General features: G+C 36.4%; 3 protein-coding genes and 1 long non-coding RNA gene across 5 annotated transcripts; all 4 read left to right on the plus strand.

The window, feature by feature from the left end:
• Positions 1 to 216: 216 nt before the first annotated feature.
• Positions 217 to 5,292, plus strand: LOC111215955 (beta-glucosidase 23). The gene is made up of 13 exons (XM_048780033.1): positions 217 to 438; positions 728 to 797; positions 879 to 934; positions 1,066 to 1,141; positions 1,256 to 1,333; positions 1,433 to 1,520; positions 1,619 to 1,874; positions 1,978 to 2,093; positions 2,205 to 2,422; positions 2,524 to 2,558; positions 2,648 to 2,750; positions 2,850 to 2,958; positions 3,047 to 5,292. Exons 1-13 carry the CDS (start codon positions 277 to 279, stop codon positions 3,252 to 3,254), a joined length of 1,575 nt encoding a protein of 524 aa, XP_048635990.1. The 5' UTR covers positions 217 to 276; the 3' UTR covers positions 3,255 to 5,292.
• A 5,910-nt stretch (positions 5,293 to 11,202) lies between these two features.
• On the plus strand, positions 11,203 to 14,570 carry LOC125609106 (beta-glucosidase 23-like). Its single transcript, XM_048780034.1, has 13 exons — positions 11,203 to 11,420; positions 11,920 to 11,989; positions 12,071 to 12,126; positions 12,258 to 12,333; positions 12,448 to 12,525; positions 12,625 to 12,712; positions 12,810 to 13,065; positions 13,169 to 13,284; positions 13,390 to 13,607; positions 13,711 to 13,745; positions 13,839 to 13,941; positions 14,035 to 14,143; positions 14,232 to 14,570. The coding sequence occupies exons 1-13, from the start codon at positions 11,259 to 11,261 to the stop codon at positions 14,437 to 14,439; spliced, it is 1,575 nt and encodes a 524-aa protein (XP_048635991.1). The 5' UTR covers positions 11,203 to 11,258; the 3' UTR covers positions 14,440 to 14,570.
• Positions 14,571 to 15,151: 581 nt separating this feature from the next.
• LOC111216097 (serine/threonine-protein kinase BSK6-like) lies at positions 15,152 to 19,042 on the plus strand. The gene is made up of 9 exons (XM_048780035.1): positions 15,152 to 15,991; positions 16,066 to 16,289; positions 16,624 to 16,759; positions 16,878 to 17,011; positions 17,093 to 17,284; positions 17,552 to 17,773; positions 17,850 to 17,996; positions 18,070 to 18,183; positions 18,499 to 19,042. The coding sequence occupies exons 1-9, from the start codon at positions 15,916 to 15,918 to the stop codon at positions 18,727 to 18,729; spliced, it is 1,476 nt and encodes a 491-aa protein (XP_048635992.1). The 5' UTR covers positions 15,152 to 15,915; the 3' UTR covers positions 18,730 to 19,042.
• A 1,169-nt stretch (positions 19,043 to 20,211) lies between these two features.
• Positions 20,212 to 22,143, plus strand: LOC111215791. Of its 2 annotated transcripts, none has more exons than XR_002664651.2 (6): positions 20,212 to 20,462; positions 20,539 to 20,705; positions 20,771 to 20,859; positions 21,263 to 21,535; positions 21,654 to 21,797; positions 21,887 to 22,143. It is a non-coding gene; the product is annotated as an uncharacterized LOC111215791 (long non-coding RNA). The 2 variants fall into 2 exon arrangements; XR_002664652.2 differs by having other exon boundaries at positions 20,225 to 20,462; positions 20,544 to 20,705.
• Positions 22,144 to 22,422: the final 279 nt, after the last annotated feature.

Consider the following 22,422-nt stretch of genomic DNA (forward strand, 5'->3'; position numbering starts at 1 on the left):
TTGGACTATGAGTTTAAAGATGCAGTGGAGTTAAGGTTGATTACTGTTACTCCAATATAAAAAAACACACATCAATGAAGATTTAATCGAAACTCGATCTGGATCTGCAGAGCACAAAATCAAAAGATGCTTAACGGGCCTGGTTGGCATACTAAAATAACATAAACTTAGAAATCAATAAGTGAAAGGAAATCACTATATAAAGAACCCCACTTAGATGTAAAAGAATCATCCTAAACTTCTTTCTTGAAGAAGACAAAAACAACAAAAACAAAAATGACTTTGCACAAAGTTCCTCTCATAGGGCTGCTTTTGCTCCTAGCCATTGTTGTCTCTCCGGCAACAGCTGACGGGCCTGTTTGCCCTCCTTCCACCAAACTTAGCCGGGCAAGTTTCCCTGAGGGTTTCTTATTTGGCACGGCTACAGCGGCATATCAGGTACGATATAAGTTTCCATGTACATTTCTTGACACATAAGAAAAGTTTTCCATGTGTTATTATACAATAAATAATATGTAATCCGTTATATTGTAATGTAGATCATACAGCGGTCTATTTTAATTCAATATATACATAAGTGGACTCCATTTTCCATTCATTTATAGTTATGGGAAAAGTTAGTATCTTACTTATTACATGATATTAACTGGAAAAACAGAAAATAAAACCATAATTCTATATACCATTACTTAAACTCATCAACTCATTTCGTTATGTGATTTATAAGGTTGAAGGTGCAGTGAATGAAACATGTCGTGGACCGGCCTTATGGGATATCTACTGTAAGAGATATCCAGGTTAGTGCCTCTTCAATTCATTTTCTTATCTCGTCTGTACTTTAAGTATTGATCTGAATAGTCTTTAATTTTAAATTACAGAGAAATGCAAAAACGATAATGGCGATGTGGCCGTTGATTTCTTCCATCGTTATAAGGTATACATTTGTAAACTTAAAAGAAATTATATACAAAGTCTATCTAGTAAGTCTTATTCAATTGGTTAGTACATCATTGCTGTAATAATAGATGTTGAAAATTTGTATCTCTTCAAAACGAATGTACGCAGGAAGATATTCAGCTAATGAAGAACCTAAACACCGATGCATTCAGACTCTCTATCGCGTGGACAAGAATATTTCCTCGTGAGTATATGTGCTTCCAACCACTAATTTAATTGAGTCCTAATTATCGAATTTGGTTTGCATTATAATATGATTGTTAGAAAATATTAATGAAACAAAACAATGTTTAATCAGATGGAAGAAAGGAGAAAGGTGTGAGTCAAGCTGGTGTGAAGTTCTACCACGACGTCATCGATGAGCTCCTAAGAAATGGTTTATTTATTTTTTCAGAACATATCCTTAAATTGATGAAATTAGTTACGTACCTTCTTATTCTCTTAACAAATATATATATATTTTTATGTAATATAGGTATAGTTCCGTTTGTGACTGTTTTTCACTGGGACACTCCACAAGATTTAGAAGACGAATATGGCGGCTTTTTAAGTGAGAGGATTGTGTAAGTTGTCTTTTTTGTACAGCGAATATTAATAATATATATTGTGGAAACCAGTAACGTGTTAAACTAAATAGCTCAATATTAAAAAAAATATGCAGGAAAGACTTCCGGGAGTATGCTGATTTTGTTTTCCAAGAATATGGTGATAAAGTGAAACATTGGATCACTTTCAACGAGCCATGGGTTTTCGCTCACGCTGGTTATGACGTAGGCAAGAAGGCACCAGGACGTTGTTCTGACTACGTAGATCCTACGTGCAAAGGGGGACGATCCGGATACGAGGTTTACCTAGTCAGTCATAACCTTCTTAACGCTCACGCAGAAGCCTTTGAAGCTTTCACACAATGTGAAAAGGTAATTTAATTATGAATATACATTGTAGGGATTAATTTCAAACTTGTTTTACCATCGTTGTCTTTAAGATATAAACTATTTTCTTTTTCTATTATGGCGACAGTGTAAAGGTGGAAAGGTCGGAATCGCACACAGTCCAGCTTGGTTCGAACCACATGACTTTCAGGATTCACAAGATGGTGCATCCATAGGCCGTGCACTTGACTTTATGTTGGGATGGTAAGGCAGTTGATGGCATTGTAAATAATGGGTGCTACTGCTAATATATATTATTTTATTTTTTCATTTAATATAATTTTATTATTTCTTGATTGATATTTTCTCTTATAGGCATTTGGATACTACTATGTATGGGGACTATCCACAGATCATGAAAGATATTGTTGGACACAGATTGCCCCAGTTTACTGCTGCGCAGAAAGCAAAACTGAAAAACTCTGCCCATTTCGTTGGCCTCAACTACTACACGTCCACATTTGCAAACCATGTCGAGAATCCAGATCATTCTAAGCCAAGATGGAAGCAAGATTCTCTTATTTCCTGGGAACGTAAGCTTTTATTTCTTACCTTAACTTGAAATTGCGATGGCGCAACAAATCAAACAAATAGGTTTGTATTTGGTATTGATCAAAATTGATCTTCTTTTCAGCCAAGAATTCAGACAAATTCACCATTGGTAGCACGGTAAGGATTTAAATTACTAAAACTAAAAGTTGGATAAATCTTGTATATGCGTCTATAACGTTATACTTTCACCTTTTGTCGTATTTCAGCCTTCCACCGGTAAGCTACCAGTTTTTGCGAGAGGCTTTAGAAGTCTTTTGAAGTACATCAAGGATAAATATGCAAACCCTGAAATTATGATCATGGAAAATGGTAACTTTACATTCTCTCATATCATCATTGTTAGCTCTCTTTTTTTTTATCTTCACTTGGTTTAAAAAAAACAAGTATTAAATAGATTAATCTTTTCAGGATATGGAGAAGACCTTGGGGAAACCGATTCAGTTGCAGTTGGTATTGCTGATCACAACAGAAAATATTATCTTCAGAGGCATCTTTTGAGTATGAATGAAGCTATTTGGTATGTCCTATTTAGTTTGCTTATATGATAAGAGTAACCATTTTTATATCAAGTAATCTAATAAGAACATTCTATGTAAAATATGCAGCATCGACAAAGTAAATGTTACAGGATACTTTATATGGTCATTGTTGGACAACTTCGAGTGGAATGAAGGTTACAAGAGCAGATTCGGACTCTATTACATTGATTTCAAAAATAACCTTACACGTATTGAGAAAGAATCGGGCAAGTATTACAGAGACTTCCTGAGCCAAGGTGTTCGTCCATCTACGATCAAGAGGGATGAGCTTTGATCTATATCTTCTTGAGGATTTGATTTAGTCTCAATGTTTCGATCTCTTCTTTTTTCAGTTCTTCTTTAGTTTGTGATTGACCAAGATTCATGAGGTCTTGGCTAGAATAAAAGTGTTTTCTTTTTTTTTTTCATTTCTCAATGCTTTGGAACTATAATAACATTATCCCTTTGGAGAAGTCGCTTTATATGTCAAGACACATCCTTAACTTATACCTTCAACTAACTCATGATAAACAATATTCCCTCTAATTCAAAAAGATGTATGTTTTAGAAATTTTATACATTAAGAAAACATATGAGATCTTGATTACCATGCATTATTTTTTGTAACTAATTATTCTTCATAACTTTTAACCAATAGAATTTCAATAATCTTTTTTTTAAGTTTACAATTTATTATTAATATATTTTATCAATATGAAATCTTGATTACCATACATTGAAATTTTTAAAATATATATTTTTGAAACAATTTTTTTTTAAAACATGTATATTTTGAAACGGAAAAACTACTATTTTACGATAGACTAATCGAAAAGATACAAAAGTTGTGATTCACAACGACTTACACCAAAATGTCTAACTCGAATGAAAAAACGTATGTACCAGTATCTAAGCATATAGATTAGAAAATATGATTCGACGACGTCCTCTAAAAGACTATAAACGCAAAAAAAGTCAGAAGTTACAGTTTGCTCTGTTCATGTTTTGTAAATGCTAAATACTACCGAAATCTATCAATTAAAATTAAGATGCATTCGTGGAACAAAAACGTTGCATTATGTAACCTAAATAAAACAGACAAAATATACTTCAAATTGTGTATACGTTACTGTCCTTGGTTCTTTGATAAAAAATCAACAGGACAGTATGGTGACTTCATACAAAACGCCCATCGATCCGTCCAAACACATTCAACGAAAACTGAGCTCTCCGTAACTACGATAGTCTTTTTGTTTTTTGAACAATACAATAGTCTTTTTTGTCTTCACAAATTTTTTTTTTTTTTGGTGTAAATGTTAAAGTCTTTATTATTGTAATAGTCTTCACAAATTTCATACACGTTACGTAACCTACTTTGCCTGGAACATGAGACTCGGCCGGGTTTCCATAATTTGGACTGATCATATATTTTACACAACGAATTCTTCATAGTCACATGTTAAAACATATTGCACGTTAGACACGCACGATATTATATGTTCAAAAAAAAAATTATTCTTGGTGTAAATGTTCAAATAAAAGTAAGTTAATAATACAGCGATATAGATCATGGGATGAATCATCCTCTACATAAAAATAAAGGAAAATAATTAACAAATAAACAATAACACCAGCGAGATAGATCGTGCAATGAACCATCCTACTTAAATGATAATCTAAATGTTTTTATCCAATATAAACAAAAATTAGTGAGAAATTGATGAGGAGTAACTAAATAGAATATCGAGACTAAACCATGAATATACGAAGTGTGGTCAGTGGTGAGGAGAATATGAGCTTCACAATGTTTTGAATGGTAACTGTGGCTTGTTTGGGTTCCAAGGGATCGATGCATTCTTGCATTATCTATCACCAAATCGCACAAAATATGAAGATGCCCATAAATAATTACTTTTACTAAAAAGCAGTAGTTTAACACACACACGTTAGGACCATGTCAATCACATCCACTTATGATATAAGATTTAATCGAAAAATCGATCTGGATCTATATAGTATAAAAAGATGATTAACGATATGCCTTAATGGCATGTAAAAAATATTCCAGTAAATCGATGCATTCTTGTGTTAGGAATTCAATCCAACTTGTGCTTTGGAATAACTTTATGAATCAAACGTATTCTTTATTCAATATCTTAAAGAAGTTTCACAATAACAATAATAGAGATCACAAGTGTGATAACCAAACTAAGAACTCTAAGAACTTATTTGCTATGCTCTTGATCTCTCTCTATGCCTTTGTTATTTGCTTTGTATCGGATAATTGTAACCTTCACCTATGGCCTTCTTATATACTGGATCACGTATTCCTTGTCCTCTGTAGCTTTGTATATTTTCCTATTGTCATTGGGAAAACATTGACCGACATTCTTGATAAAAGGAAACTAACGTTCCTTTGGTTTTGTGCAGGTTTCATTGCTGGGCTGGGAAAGGGCTTGAAGTATTAAAGTTGAGGCCCACTTTACAAACTCCACCTGGCCCAATTTTAATTCTTCCTTGTCTTCCTCTTCGATTCCATCGAAGAAACCAGAAGACCAAAAAAAATTTCTACTCCTTCTCCCGACAAATCTCGCGACGTTGATGGCGTCACACACCGGTGACTTCTCCTGTCTTTTTTCCGATGAATCGGTGTAGCTCGTACGCTGCTACAGCCTCACCACTCTCTCTCGCTTCGACTCCTTGCCGGTAGATCGATTTTTCCCCAGATCTTCAGCTCGATCTTCAGAAAACTCCCACCATCTAAGCATCACCCGGTAAGATTCTTCATCTGAAAAAGCTCGCGAATTCTTTTTCCTTGATGATTTTGAATCTCGAATTTCTTCTTGGTGATGATAGTTGATTAATCTTCCTTGGATCCTCTCTCCAATTAGATTCACTTGAGTTTCATGTATTAACCTCCTCTTTAATGTCACAGCTAGAACTTCAGTGATCAAACACATCACGTATACTCCTTAGAACGTAACCGGCGACTCTCTAGAGCTTCCTCCGTTCTATCAATAAACCCTGTCTCCCTTCAGCTTCTCGGTAAAATCTCTTACTTTTCTTTTAAGCTGTTTAAGACATGGTTTTTGTTGTCTGGTGATCTGTGTTCTCGTTTGCCAATGCAGATACTCGTCTCCCTTCAGCTGCCACAGCCGTTTAAGACGTTCTCTCAGGTATATCTTTTTCCGAAGTCTACTTTTCTTCATCGACTTCAATCATCCTTTACTAACTCTGTTTGATTTCCCTTAGCTTCTCCACCTTGAGCTAAGTACCATGTGCCTCGCTTCCACAACGTCCCTGCAGGTAACTTTTTGCTTCTCCTAAGCTTTCCCATTATCGTTTTAAGAAATAATCCGGAGTTATTAACTCATTGTTTCTTCCTTTTGCGAGACATCTTCGACAATGGAGTTACCTGCGACGTTCTTCGGTTTCTACTCGTTGATGTTGAGGAGATCACAGCAGAGATCAAACTTAGGCCCGGGTAAGGCTTTAGTTAGAAAATCTGCAGGATTCTTGCTAGTATGGATCTTAGAAAGGTGAACCTTGCCTTCTGCTACAACGTCTCTTATGAAGTGGTATTTAGTGTCTATGTGTTTAGTTCTTTCGTGATGAACATGATTCTTTGCTAGGGCTATAGCACTTTGTGAATCGCAGTGAATCTTAACACTTTCTTGTTCAAACCCCAACTCTCCACATAATCTTCTTAACCATATAGCTTCTTTCGCGGCTGCAGTAAGAGCCATGTACTCTGCTTCAGTCGTTGAAAGAGCTACCACGTCTTGTAGACTTGATTTCCAGCTAACCGTGTTTCCCCAAACTTGAAACACGAATCCTGTAACTGATCTTCTTCGGTCAAGGTCAGTAGCATAATCCGAGTCACAGAATCCTTGAATACTAAACTCTGAGTGCTTAGTAAACGTTAGACACCTTCTTTTAGCACCCTTAAGATATCGTAAAACCCATTTTGCTGCTAGCCAATGCTCTCTTCCTGGTTCTGACATGAAGCGGCTAATGAGTCCAACTGCATAGCCTAAGTCAGGTCTTGAACCGACCATGGCGTACATTATACTTCCAACCGCGCTTGCATACGGTATGTCTGCCATGAAGCTTCCTTCTTCTTCCTTTTGATCTTTCGTAAGACTCTTCAGTTTAAATTGAGTTGAGGTAGGCGTATTCACAGCCTTGGCTTCAGTCATATTGAATGATTTCAGAACCTTCTCTAAGTAGTTCTCTTGAGACAGTTTTAAAATTCCCTTCTTTCTGTCTCTTATGATATCCATTCCTAATATTCTTGAAGCTTTTCCCAAATCTTTCATCTCAAACTCTTTGCTTAAACTCTCTTTGACGCTTCTGATTTCTTGTTTATCTCCCGAAGCTATGAGCATGTCGTCGACGTATAGAAGTAAGTACACGGCTTGTTCTGTGTTCACGTTTCTCATGTAAACACATGGATCTTCCTTGCTTCTTACAAACCGCTGGCTCTTCATGAAACAATCAAACTTGAGATTCCATTGTCTTGGAGATTGTTTCAATCCATACAAAGACTTCTTTAGTAAACAGACTTTATTTTCATCTCCTTTCTTTATGAATCCTTCTGGCTGATTCATTAAGATTCTTTCTTCCAAATCTCCATGAAGAAAAGCTGTTTTAACGTCCATCTGCTCCAGCTCATAATCTTTATTAACCACGAGAGATAACATCAATCTGATCGACACATGCTTCACTACAGGTGAAAACACTTCATTGTAGTCGATCCCCTCCTTTTGAGAAAATCCCTGCGCCACCAATCTCCCTTTATACCTCGGTTCTTCAACTCCGGGTATTCCAGGCTTTAACTTGAAGATCCATTTGCTGCCTATAACTTTTGCATTCTCGGGTTTTTCAATCAGTATCCATGTGCCAGCTCTTTGAAGAGAGTCCATCTCATCTCCGGCAGCGTTCTTCCAAAACTTGCTTTTCTTGCTTATCATAGCTTCTTTAAATGACTTTGGCTCGTCGATTTCTATCTCTTCAGATGCGGCTAACGCATAAGCTGCGAAATCAGTATCTTCATACCTAGAAGGAGGTCTGATTTGTCTTCGCACTCTGTCTCGTGCGAGCATATATCCTTCGATTTCGGTTTCTGCGTTTTCATCTATTTCTTCAGAACTGGTTTCTTCTGAATTTTCTGATTCTTCAGTTTCAGAAGCTCCACCTTGAACAGGTGACTTCTCTACATCTGTGGAACTAGGCCCTTCGATTAGAGGTTCTCTGAAAGTAACTCTTCTGATCCCTTTCTTACTTTCTTCCTGTTCCTTTTTAGTTTCCGAGTGTTTAGGCAAATCTTCTTCATTAAACACCACGTTCCTACTTGTAACGCATTTGCCTTCCTCGGGTAACCAAACACGGTATCCTTTAACTCCAAATGGATATCCCATGAAGATGCCTTTTAACGCTCTTGGACTTGTTTTCTCTTGGATCGTGTGGACATACGCTGAGCAACCAAATCGCCTCAGATGGTTCAACTCAGGTTTCTTTCCTGTCCACATCTCTTCAGGAAGTCTGTAGTCTATGGCTGAGCTAGGGGATCGATTTATAATGTAGACAGCCGTTGATGCAGCTTCTGCCCAGAAGTCTTGACCCAATCCTGCTTCTGCGAGCATACACCTAACTTTTTCCATGATCGTCCTATTCATCCTTTCAGACACACCGTTTTGTTGCGGTGTGTAAGGACAAGTCTTGTGCCTTTTGATACCTGAGTCTTTGCAAAGTTTGTCAAACTGTTTATTGCAAAACTCTAATCCATTATCCGTTCTAAGACACTTGATTTTCTTCCCGATCTGATTTTCCACGGCTTCCTTCCATTCTTTAAACTTGCTAAACGCCTCATCTTTGGATTTTAGGAAGTAAATCCAAACCTTATGAGAATAGTCATCTATGAAGCTTATAAAATACTTGCACCCTCCTAGACTATCCGGAGTAGACGGTGCACCCCATAAATCAGAGTGTATGTATTCCAAGACCTCTTTCGAAGTGTGCTTGGCCGCAGAGAAGCTTTGCTTGTGAGATTTTCCCAGAACGCAAGTCTCACAGAACTCCAATTTATCTACTTCTTTGTTAGACAAGTATCCTTCCTTTACAAGCACATTTAAGTTCTTTAAACTCATGTGCCCTAGCCGGGAGTGCCAAATCTTCGTCATGTCCACGTCCGCTCGTGTCACATTAGCCTCCTCTTTCATAACTGTTCCTTGCAAGTAATACAATCCTTCATGGTACTTACCGGATAAAATCTCTTTCCCATCTTTGAAGAAACGTATCATGAAGTTTTCTCCTTCGTATTTGCAACCTGCTCGTTCTAGCATCCCGTAGGATATTAGATTCCTGCTCATATTAGGCATATATCTTACATCTGTAAGAATAACCACGGTTCCGTCGGGTCTCACGATCCTTATCTTGCCAATCCCTTTGACGTCACAGTGAGTGTTGTTTGCCATCAAAACTTTGCCTCCTTGAAATTCGACTAGGTCAAATAGAACGTCTTTGTTGGGTGTCATATGGAAAGAACAACCAGAATCCATGACCCATTCTGAACCGGCATCGTGTGTACTAACTGTTAGTACAAATGGCTGCTTAGGCTCTTCAGCTACATTTGCAGCTCTATGCGTTTTCTTTTCAGGACATTCCCGCTTCCAATGTCCTTCCTTCCCGCATGTCCAGCATCCTTTGTTGTTCTTATCGTATCTAGGCTTTGATTTAGATCTCCCATGCCTGCTTTTAGATCTGCCTTTACCGTTTCGGTTTCCTCCTTTATTAGATGATCTTCCCCTGTCTTCCACGTATAGTCCTTCATCTTGTGATTTTGAAAGCTTTCCACTTTCAAGTAACTCTCGTTCCTTTGACCTTGCGGCACCTGTTACTTCATTGATCTTGAGAGTATCTCTGCCATATTTGAGAGTTTCCTTAAGATGATCATACATACGCGGCATTGAGTTTAGTAACAGGATAGCTTGAACTTCTTCTGAGACATCCACGTTCAAGTTACTTAGGTCTGCTACTAACTTTAGAAAATCATCAACGTTTGCATCTATGTCCTTAGAATCATTCATCTTGAACGTGTAGAACTTATGTTGTAAGTATATACGATTCGGCAAAGAGGTTTCTGTGTACAGCGTGTTTAATGCGGTCCACATTGCAGCAGCGGTTTCACAATGGCTGATCTTCCGTAGAACTTGGTTACCTACGTTGACGATGATGAGGTCTTTGGCCTTCTCTGACTTTTCAAGTTTAACGGGATCAATCTTTGAGCTTGATTTCGTAGTCCCATCTCCTGTGACTTTCGTATCTCCTTCTGCTTCCTCTTTTGGTGGATCCAACAGAAGGGTCTCATCAGTTAGAATGTCCTTTAGCCCTAGGACTCCAAAGTGAGCAATCATACGAACTTTCCACAGCGAGAAATCTCCGGTTCCTTCGAACCTATCAATTTCGATCCTAGTTTTCCCCATCCCTTAAGCACCTGCAATCTAACCTGGATTGCTCTGATACCACTTGTTAGGAATTCAATCCAACTTGTGCTTTGGAATAACTTTATGAATCAAACGTATTCTTTATTCAATATCTTAAAGAAGTTTCACAATAACAATAATAGAGATCACAAGTGTGATAACCAAACTAAGAACTCTAAGAACTTATTTGCTATGCTCTTGATCTCTCTCTATGCCTTTGTTATTTGCTTTGTATCGGATAATTGTAACCTTCACCTATGGCCTTCTTATATACTGGATCACGTATTCCTTGTCCTCTGTAGCTTTGTATATTTTCCTATTGTCATTGGGAAAACATTGACCGACATTCTTGATAAAAGGAAACTAACGTTCCTTTGGTTTTGTGCAGGTTTCATTGCTGGGCTGGGAAAGGGCTTGAAGTATTAAAGTTGAGGCCCACTTTACATCTTGTATTTCTTTATCTTCAGATCGCACAAACTGAAGCTTGGAATATGAGTGTGAAGATGCGGTTGAGTACAGGTTGATTAGTCGCCGATAAACAATTACTTTTACTAAACAACAATAGTTTAAAAACACACACGATAGGAGATCATGTCGATCACGTCCGTTTATCAATTCAGATTTAATCAAAACTCGATCTGAATCTATATAAAGTACAAAACATGATTAAAACGAGGCATGAATGGCATATTAATTAAAAATATAAAATGAGAGATCAATCAGTGAGTTAAAAATACTATATAAGGAATCCCACTTCTGTGTAAAGGAACCATCCTAAACTTCTTTTCTTGAAGAAAAATCAACTACAACAAAAAATGGCTTTGCAAAAGTTTCCTCTCATGGGGCTGCTTATGCTCCTAACAATCGTCGTCTCTACGGCAACAGCTGATGGGCCTGTTTGCCCTCCATCGACCAAACTTAGCCGGGCAAGTTTCCCTGAAGGTTTCTTATTTGGCACGGCTACTGCAGCATATCAGGTGCAGTATAGGTTTCCATGAACATTTCTTAACATGTTCATAAGTTATCATTTACAAAATATGTTTTCCATAAAGCATTTACACCTTAATAATAATATGTTATAATTCATATAGTAAATGTAGATCAGCATTTCTCACTGTCAAAAAGTTATAAAACTTTGTTTTACAAAATTTGTAGAATATAATACAATATTACGCAGCACAATACACTATGTACTTTATGTGAAGAATGGTGTTTCATGTACCAGACTATTTGAAACAACATTCAGTTAAATAAAAATTGATAAGTTTAGTGTATATATATAACACTATCACCTACCTGAAGATAATTGGGTTCACCTTGTATTGTTTAATAGTTTTTCGGCATATTCTTACAAGGTATCAATTAATATTTGGGTTGTATCATACTGCTTACATATAATTAATGGGAAAATGTACATCCCATACTCTTATGTATCATTTTCTCAACCAATCTACTCTTCGCAATGTCATTGGATAGGTTGAAGGTGCAGTGAATGAAACATGTCGTGGACCGGCCTTATGGGATATCTACTGTAAGAGATATCCAGGTTAGTGCTTCTTCAATTCATTTTCTTATCTCGTCTGTACTTTAAGTATTGATCTGAATATTCTTTAATTTTAAATTACAGAGAAATGCAAAAACGATAATGGCGATGTGGCCGTTGATTTCTTCCATCGTTATAAGGTATACATTTGTAAACTTAAAAGAAATTATATACAAAGTCTATCTAGTAAGTCTTATTCAATTGGTTAGTACATCATTGCTGTAATAATAGATGTTGAAAATTTGTATCTCTTCAAAACGAATGTACGCAGGAAGATATTCAGCTAATGAAGAACCTAAACACCGATGCATTCAGACTCTCTATCGCGTGGACAAGAATATTTCCTCGTGAGTATATGTGCTTCCAACCACTAATTTAATTGAGTCCTAATTATCGAATTTGGTTTGCATTATAATATGATTGTTAGAAAATATTAATGAAACAAAACAATGTTTAATCAGATGGAAGAAAGGAGAAAGGTGTGAGTCAAGCTGGTGTGAAGTTCTACCACGACGTCATCGATGAGCTCCTAAGAAATGGTTTATTTATTTTTTCAGAACATATCCTTAAATTGATGAAATTAGTTACGTACCTTCTTATTCTCTTAACAAATATATATATATTTTTATGTAATATAGGTATAGTTCCGTTTGTGACTGTTTTTCACTGGGACACTCCACAAGATTTAGAAGACGAATATGGCGGCTTTTTAAGTGAGAGGATTGTGTAAGTTGTCTTTTTTGTACAGCGAATATTAATAATATATATTGTGGAAACCAGTAACGTGTTAAACTAAATAGCTCAATATTAAAAAAATATGCAGGAAAGACTTCCGGGAGTATGCTGATTTTGTTTTCCAAGAATATGGTGATAAAGTGAAACATTGGATCACTTTCAACGAGCCATGGGTTTTCGCTCACGCTGGTTATGACGTAGGCAAGAAGGCACCAGGACGTTGTTCTGACTACGTAGATCCTACGTGCAAAGGGGGACGATCCGGATACGAGGTTTACCTAGTCAGTCATAACCTTCTTAACGCTCACGCAGAAGCCTTTGAAGCTTTCACACAATGTGAAAAGGTAATTTAATTATGAATATACATTGTAGGGATTAATTTCAAACTTGTTTTACCATCGTTGTCTTTAAGATATAAACTATTTTCTTTTTCTATTATGGCGACAGTGTAAAGGTGGAAAGGTCGGAATCGCACACAGTCCAGCTTGGTTCGAACCACATGACTTTCAGGATTCACAAGATGGTGCATCCATAGGCCGTGCACTTGACTTTATGTTGGGATGGTAAGGCAGTTGATGGCATTGTAAATAATGGGTGCTAATATATATTATTTTATTTTTTTATTTAATGAAATTTTATTATTTCTTGATTGATATTATCTCTTATAGGCATTTGGATACTACTATGTATGGGGACTATCCACAGATCATGAAAGATATTGTTGGACACAGATTGCCCCAATTTACTGCTGCACAGAAAGCAAAACTGAAAAACTCTGCCCACTTCGTAGGCCTCAACTACTACACGTCCACGTTTGCGAACCATGTCGAGAATCCAGATCATTCTAAACCAAGATGGAAGCAAGATTCTCTTATTTCATGGGAACGTAAGTTTTTAATTTTTATTTATCTCCTTGACTTGAAATTGCGATGGCAACAAATCAAACGAACAGGTTTGTATTTGGTACTGATAAAAAATGTTCTTTTCAGCTAAGAATGCAGACAAATTCACCATTGGTAGCACGGTACGGATTTTAATTAATAACTAAAACTAAAAGTTGGATAAATCTTGTATTTGTCTCTATAATGTAATACTTTCACCTTTGTTGTATTTTCAGCCTTCCACCGGTAAGCTACCCGTGTACGCGAGAGGATTTAGAAGTCTTTTGAAGTACATCAAGGATAAATATGCAAACCCTGAAATTATGATCATGGAAAATGGTAAATAACATTCTGTCATATCCTCATTCTTAGCTCTCTTTTTATCTTCATTTGGTTTCAGAAAACGAGTATTAAATTGATTTATCTTTTTAGGATATGGAGAAGACCTTGGGGAAACCGATTCAGTTGCAGTTGGTATTGCTGATCACAACAGAAAATATTATCTTCAGAGGCATCTTTTGAGTATGAATGAAGCTATTTGGTATGTCCTATTTAGTTTGCTTATATGATAAGAGTAACCATTTTTATATCAAGTAATCTAATAAGAACATTCTATGTAAAATATGCAGCATCGACAAAGTAAATGTTACAGGATACTTTATATGGTCATTGTTGGACAACTTCGAGTGGAATGAAGGTTACAAGAGCAGATTCGGACTCTATTACATTGATTTCAAAAATAACCTTACACGTATTGAGAAAGAATCGGGCAAGTATTACAGAGACTTCTTGAGCCAAGGTGTTCGTCCCTCTACGATCAAGAGGGATGAGCTTTGATCTATATCTTCTTGAGGATTTGATTTAATCTCAATTGTTTCGATCGATCTCTTCTGTTTTAATTCTGTTTTAGTTTGTGATTAGCCAAGATTCATGAAGTCTTGGTTTGAATAAAAGTGTTTTTCTTTTTTTCATTGTTCAATGTCTACACCTGATTTGAAAAGATCAAAAAAGCTTTGGAACTATAATAAAACTATCCCTCTGGAGAACTTTATTTGTCAAGTTACATCTTCAAGAAGACGCTTATTAACAGTCCCATCCGGGTTGACTTTCAACTATGGTCTGAATCTCCTCTAGGGTTTTATCTTTGTATAAGACCTAATCAGTATTAATTCTCTCACCAAACATGACATAATTCAAAAGGTTGTTTGATCTGACAATGACCATAATTGATACTACACTGTGAATCATAATTGTTTGGAAAATCTATCTTAGTCGATTTTTATTTATCTTGTTTTTTTTCGATGTTTAATTTTCACGGGATTTATAGTTTCGATTCACATGATCAGATTCAGGGTTTATGTAAGCATTAGTGTGACGCATGTAATATGTATGATTTTTGCCGTTTTGGATCATCCATATGTTCGTGGCTAAGCATATGCATGTTGGTCATCGTATGATAATAGAATAATTAGACTTAATATACATCTTATCATCTTATGGGGATGAAAGTCATACTTAGAGATTTTTAAGCCTAACCACTTTGCAATGACTTTGGAATATAGGAATAGCAGAAACCAATAAATGAATGAATGAAGAAAATGTATCATATGAATGAATCATGTTTGTATTTTTGGAAAATATGTGTATGAGAAATACAAAAGAAAAATAACTGTTATGGAATTTCAAAGTTGTAAGTCAGCTCATAGTGTTTGTGAGACTTTCTTAACAAAACAAAAATAGAGGCTAGATCCATGTGTGTTAACAAGTGTATGATTTCTTTATGTATGTGTATCTTTTTTTAGTATAATTCACCAAAACGAGCGTCCCACTATAAACACCAGGTTTTTTTTTTATTTTTTTGCCAGTTCATGAGAGAAAACGATATGTTTATGAAAAGTACAGTACTTACATTTAAAAAATAACCGTTATATATAAGATGCAATATGATCCATTGAAAATAAGTCAGGCTTAAAAATGAAGACAAACCCAAACAAATATATTTTATGCTTTTCTAAATTAAAATTCTGTATTGTTTCATGCTCAAATGAAGAAATCGAATGGAACACGCAAAACTAAAATCTTTACAATATAACAAGATGATCCTGTTGACATTAATCGTATTTAAAATAATATATATCTACGTTGATTTTTTCAGAAGCCTGCATGTTTTATACTATTTAATTATGATATAAAAATAGTAAATGTTCGCTACAAAATATTAGTGTTCTTTCTTTTTGAATTATATCATTTTTACAGGAAGCGGGAAGTTTACCAAGAGCGCTTCAAAGTTTTGGTGTTTCTCCATTGCCGGCGATGCGTTGCATTTGCTTCAAACCTTGGCGTCGTTCGCCATCTCCCTCGGTTAAATCCACCGTCGTCGACGAACTTGGTATTTTCTCTTTATGCGTTGAATCCTGAAGAACACTATGATCGAAAACCTAACCTTAGTCGTTTTCTCTGCAGATAATAGTAACAAAGACCGCGAGGGAAGCTCTTGTCCGAGATTCCGGGAATTCACTTTGGAAGAGTTGAATGTCGCTACTGACGGATTCTCCGCCGACAACATCGTGTCGGAACACAACGAGAAGGTTCCTAACATCGTCTACGAAGGGACGCTTGACGATGGAAAAAAGATCGCCGTAAAGCGGTTTCAGAAGCTTTCATGGCCTGACGCTTCCGAGTTCGTCGTGCGTCCTTATTTACTGATTATTCTCTGTTTGATTAATTCTTTATGACTTCTGTTTCAATGGTCCTCTATTTATCCAGTGCTTGCTCATTTTATTTGACTTTAGTAGTTGCAAGGTAGGATCTAAGATATTGGGGCAATAAAAAAAATTATTTTCATGATTCGAGGGCTATGTAAAAGACCTCCAAAAATTTTTGGGGGCCAAGACAATGTTTCATAGGGCTATGCCCGGCCCTGATTGGTTGAGATGTTTTGAATGTGGTGATGTTCAAGATTCTGTTCTGTTGCACATGGAAACATTCTTGAATATGGCTGTGTTTTTTTTTTCTTTTCAGGAAGAAGCACAAGAAGTGGGAAAATGTAGGAGTGAGGATATGGTCAGTTTGATAGGGTGTTGCTCAGAGGGTCAAGAGAGGCTTCTCGTTGCTGATTACATGCCCAATGGAACACTTGCAAAGCATCTATTCCACTGTAAGAGAGAGTCAACTTCTTTTATTACAGTTCTTGATCTCCTTTGGCATTAAGTTTACCATCAGAGTTTGGTTTTGTGTCTAACAAAGTTGTTTGACTGTAAAATGTATTTTGGCAGGGGAGAAACGACCAATGAAATGGAAAATGAGGTTGAAGGTTGCGTTACATACAGCGAAAGCCTTGGAGTATTGTAATGATATGGGACTAGATTTGTACCATGATCTCAACACCTACAGAATATTGTTCGATAAGGTTAAGAATTTTTTTTTATCTCTCTGGGTTTGATAAATGTAACCATCTTCATAATTATTCACCTTTCAAGTTGTGGGACAGGTTGGTAACCCTAGGCTGTCATGTTTCGGTCTCATGAAGTGTATCAGAGAGGGGAAGAGCTACAGTACAAACTTGGTATTTGCTCCTCCTGAATATTTGCGTCTAGGTACTCTGGTACCGGAGAGTAGCATATTCAGCTTTGGGACCTTGTTACTGGATCTTATGAGTGGCAAGCATATTCCACCAAATCATGTAACTCTCTCCTCACACAGTAGACAATTAATATCTATGTTTGTCCCTCAAGGTGTCAATCTTTAGAAGTGAAACCCAACCCAAAGTTTCTCCTTTGAGATACTTTTGGTTTGATTTTCCATAATTTGAGATACATACAATTAAATATATATATATATATATATATGTATGTATATATTTTGAGAATCGTGTTGAGAACTCCCCATTGAGATTGCTCTGAGGCATCATATATGTAACTTGAGCAGTTTCTTATCTATGTCACTCCAGGCACTTGATCTGTTCCGTGGCAAAAACTACTTGGTGCTAATGGATTCTGCTCTAGACGGCCAGTTCTCTGATGAAGACAGGGCAGAACTAATCCACCTTGCATCCCGCTGTTTTCGGCGTGAACCAGATGAGAGACCAAGCATTAAGTTTCTTATGTCTGCTCTTTCAAGACTTGAGAAACGAGCTGAGTTATGGCCAAAACTCAAAGAAGAAAACATCCATGTAAGTCATGAGGCCACATTAATTCTTCCAAGGTTAATAAGCTTTTTTTTTCATTCATGGGGCTTAATAATGACAGGATCCATCATACACTAAACCTGCAACAAATCAGCCATTGCGCTTGACCCCTCTTGGAGAAGCATGCTCAAGAGTGGATCTAAGTGGCATACACGAACTTCTCGAGAAACTTGGATATGGAGAGGACGATGTGTCAGTCACAAATGAGGTATATATATGTTTGTGAGAAAGATAATCTCTTAGATACCACTCAATACCTCATTCTGAGGATGTCAATGCAGTTCTCATTCCAAATGTGGACGGGTGATTTGCAAGAGAATAATGATTATAAAAAGCATGGAGATGCTGCATTTCGTGCTAAGGATTTTGAGACTGGTATTGAATTCTACACAGAGGTATCATATACTCCACCCGTTTCGGTTGAGTAAAATTTTTGTTTTAAAATAAGTGTCATTTAAAAAAAATTAATGCAAAATTTATTAACAATATTCTCCAGTTTATTTTTCAATTGGTTAAAATATGGTTAGATGTATAGGTAATTATGTTTTTATTTTAAAAATGTGCAAAAATAAATGTTTTCTTAATTGTATGTATAAACTTAAAACAACAATTAAAATGAAACCGAGTGAGTATGAATCAACAAGAAACCATATTTCTCCCACACTTAAATCTATAATATTTGTAAAGATTGAAATTCTATTATGAAACAGTTCATGAGCGGAGCACCAGTGGTATCACCAACAGTATTAATCAGACGGTGTCTATGTTACCTAATGAGCGATATGTTCAGTGAGGCTCTAAGCGACGCGATGCAAGCTCAGGTTGTGTCGCCAGAGTGTTCAACCGCTCTCTACTTACAAGCGGCTTGTCTCTTAAAGCTTGGGATGGAAGCTAAAGCTAAAGAAGCACTACAACAGGGCTCTGCTCTCGAAGCTGTTTAGAGTTACAACAACAACAAAACCAAGAATTGTACAGCTTCTTTTTCCTCTCCACACGTATTTAGAGATGTCAATACACGCAAAGCATATATAATTGTTTGCTTCTTTGCCTATGTTTGAGAGAATCTTGATGTTACCTTCAAATTTGTGTGCTAAAACCTGATCTAAATGGATTGTGGATTTTTTTTTTCTTTCTCCATGGTGAAACAACCATCATGATATGGTAAACGCAGACGCCATACAAGTCACATAGAAGTTGAAAAGACTCGATTTCGTAACTATCAAACCTATTTCTACGCAACTACATCATAACTTCGATTACAAGTAAACCTCAAACTCTCTGGGATCAAGAGATGAAACAATACAAATAAAGAAATCTGAAGAAGAAAAATCTCAGTAGCTCTTTATCCGTTCGTTAACTTTTATGTCGACAGGACATTGGTTATGCTCTTTCCTTGTTCAGATACAAACAGTGTCGGCTCTGGAGTAGTGCTCAAGGTGCAAAAGCACAGGGTGTTCACATTTTCATTACAATTTATTACTTTAGGATCCTTAATTTTGAAGTTATTTTAAATCAAGGATACAATTTTTAAAATCATCCACTAACCCATGATGATAAATACTACTTCCTATCCTACTATATAAAAGGGCTTAATTTTGAGGCTTCTTAGGGGTGCCACCTAGGCAAAATATTCCCAGCCAATGATTCTGCCACGTCACTGGCGGATTGGGCTTCCAATTTAAATTCCATGAAATACGATCGGGCTTCGTTTGGGCTTACTTAGGGCCTGACTGGTTTAACCGCAGCGGTTGCGGTTGCGGTTGCGGGAGTTTGCGGATGCGGGTGGTTGCGGTTTCTAGCGGTTTTAAGAAATTCGTACGACTGGTTCTGCGGTTAGAAATTTGTGCGTTTGCGGGATACTTATGACTGGTTAACTACCAAATACAGCAGCTGTTAAATAATAAATTAATAATATTTACATTTTATACAATTATAAAAATATCAAAAATAATAATATTATAATAAATATAAAATTTATATTTAGAAAGATATAGTTTAAATTTTTTAAAAATATAGAAAATATTTTTATTTTAAAGTTTTATAATATTAATTAAAATTTAATTGATATATTTTAGCATTTTTATAATTTCACTTTAATTTTTTTATTGAATTTTTTTATTTTTGTATTTATATTGTTTTGGAAAAAAAATAATTTTTTTTATCCTCCCGCAAACGCCCGCAACCGCAAACGCTAGCTGGAACCAGCTTTTGAATTTATGAGGTTCAGAGCGATTTGGAGCGGTTTAGAGCGGTTTGAGCGATTGTTGCAAAACGCCAGCAACCGCTACTAACCGCAAAAGCTGCGTTTGCGGGTGGTAGCGGGAAAACCAGTCATACCCTTAGTCTCCGTCTCCGTAATTTTGCGTGTGGCACTGTTAATTGAGTTGGTCTAAAAACACAGAAAATTAATATTTGATCGGGCTTCGAATTAATACCTTTTCTCAAAACCATTCACTTTTAACATAGTCGTTGTATTGGTAAAACGAAAGCCTAAGCTTTCTCATCCTGTCAATAACACTAATCGCCGTCAAGTGAAAAATAATGGACACTGGGATTTGCCAAGTGAACAAGATTTGAGACGAGATGTAACTCTTCCGCTTCCAAGCGTTTCTGTTCTTCTTCTTTACCCCCTGAACCGTCTTCATCATCTCCACGCCCTACCAAGCGATCTAAGGTTAAGATCGATGCCACTATCAAATCTGAGTTTTTTTTTTTTTTTGGTTCTAATCTGATTTTTGATTTTTTTATAGCTTAGGCGGTGGAACCGGCGGGGTCTTCCTCGGCGAGCGAGGTTCCTCTGATCCCCAAACTATGGATTTGGAGAAGCCTGTTTTAACTGATGTGCCTGTGATGGAGATCTATCCTGAAGCCGACACAAAACCTGAAGCCGATGTCTTAGCGACACCTACCGTGACAGGTTTGGTGGTCTGTCTCAGTATTTTCTCTGATTAATTATTATTTCTAATGCTTTTGTGGATTTAGGTGAAGTGGTGACGGATGGTAAGAAGTCGAAGGCGGGGAAGAAGCGAACTAAGGCTCCATGGGCGAAACTACTTTCTCAGTATTATCAGGTGGGTCAAGTTTCATTAGTGATTGTTTTTTTATTGGTTTGATCTAATAGCCTGCGAAGCCTTTAGGGTTTAGCAGTGTGCAGTTCGTGTAATATTTTTAGTAAAGGTTTGGTCTTTCAGTACATGAAGAACGAGATTAGTTGTCTGCATGTCCGGTTCTTTTATATATTTTTCCGAAAATCATAACTATGTTGTTATGTATGTGTCTTTGTGACTTTTTGTGGTCTGCAAGTTGCGCATTGAGGTGTTTAGCAGTGTGCAGTTTGTGTAATATTCTTTTTGTTTAAGGTTTGGTCTATCAGTTCATGCCCAATGAGTTTAGTTGGCTTCATGTTTGGTTCTTTTATATATTTCCGATAGACCACAAGATGTGATCTAATGAACAATCTTTGATCTGTTGCAGGCATGCTTTGATGCGCCAGGGGTTTAGTAAATTTAAGTTTTTTTTTCCATCTCAAGAAAATTCTTAAAGGAAATAAGGAAAAGAAAATGTTGCTTACATTGGTTGATTTTTTAGGATGTTTCAAGAGATTTCAAAAGCACCTTGGAGCATGAAATTGGCCTTGATGAAATCTCAACGCTAGATGTCTACAACCGGAACAGAATGCACAGTGCTCCCCTCCTCCACCACCTGTTGGAAACATTGAAGATCCTGTGACTACTACAAGTGAGCCCAGTGAGTGGTTTGATTCGTCTGTTTAATGTATTGGCCAATTTGTAACCACTGTTATTGTTTTCCATATTCATATTCATGAATGGAGTTTTAGTGAAGGTGTTTTTCTTGAAATAAGCAGATGATGCTCAATCACAAAAAGCTTACACAATCGAGGATTACCTCAAGATCACTGAAGAGCAGATCAAAGCTTCATCTCCTGGTAAAAGCCAAACAGAGGATCAAATTCAGACTCAAGAACCTGCTGTACAAAGCCAGCCTGAAGGTTAGCATGTCATCAAAAGTCTCTCATATCTTCTTCTAACTACTTAAAACCATTCTTCAAAACTGCTGATGACCACTGTTTTGTTGTAGTTACATCGAGAGAGACCATGGCTGCATCTCCTCCAAGGCAAGATTGAAAGGCACCCAAAAAATTGAGTCGTCATGTTAAAAGCATTAAAGCCTCTATGTCTCCTACTTAATGATTATAAATGGGGTTTGTTAGTTAAATATCGTCCTACTCTTGAATGACCAACCCATCATTTTATGAGTCAAAGATAGTTAATAGGGAAACTTGATTGTATAACTAAAAACTTAATATTACTAATCTGATATGTGTTTCAAACCCAGTACAGCCGAATAAAATTTGAAACATAGATTTTGTCTTAGCAAGGCTTTCAATTATAAATAATTGTGTCTTAATCTTACAAAAATGTATAATCGTGTCTTAATTTTACAAAAATATTTTATGATATTTGTCATGTTCAATACTCTATGGTCTTTAGTTTCTTCTATACGTCCACGATGGTATCTTCATTTTTCATCAAAAGTTTTAAATAATAAATTTTGTAAAAATTCTTTGGATTTTAAAAAACTACTAGAGTTGTGAGTTTAAGATCAAGAGAGAT

The sequence above is a fragment of the Brassica napus genome, chromosome A5 (genome assembly GCF_020379485.1).
Source record: "Brassica napus cultivar Da-Ae chromosome A5, Da-Ae, whole genome shotgun sequence".
In the NCBI taxonomy this organism is placed as follows: domain Eukaryota; kingdom Viridiplantae; phylum Streptophyta; class Magnoliopsida; order Brassicales; family Brassicaceae; genus Brassica; species Brassica napus.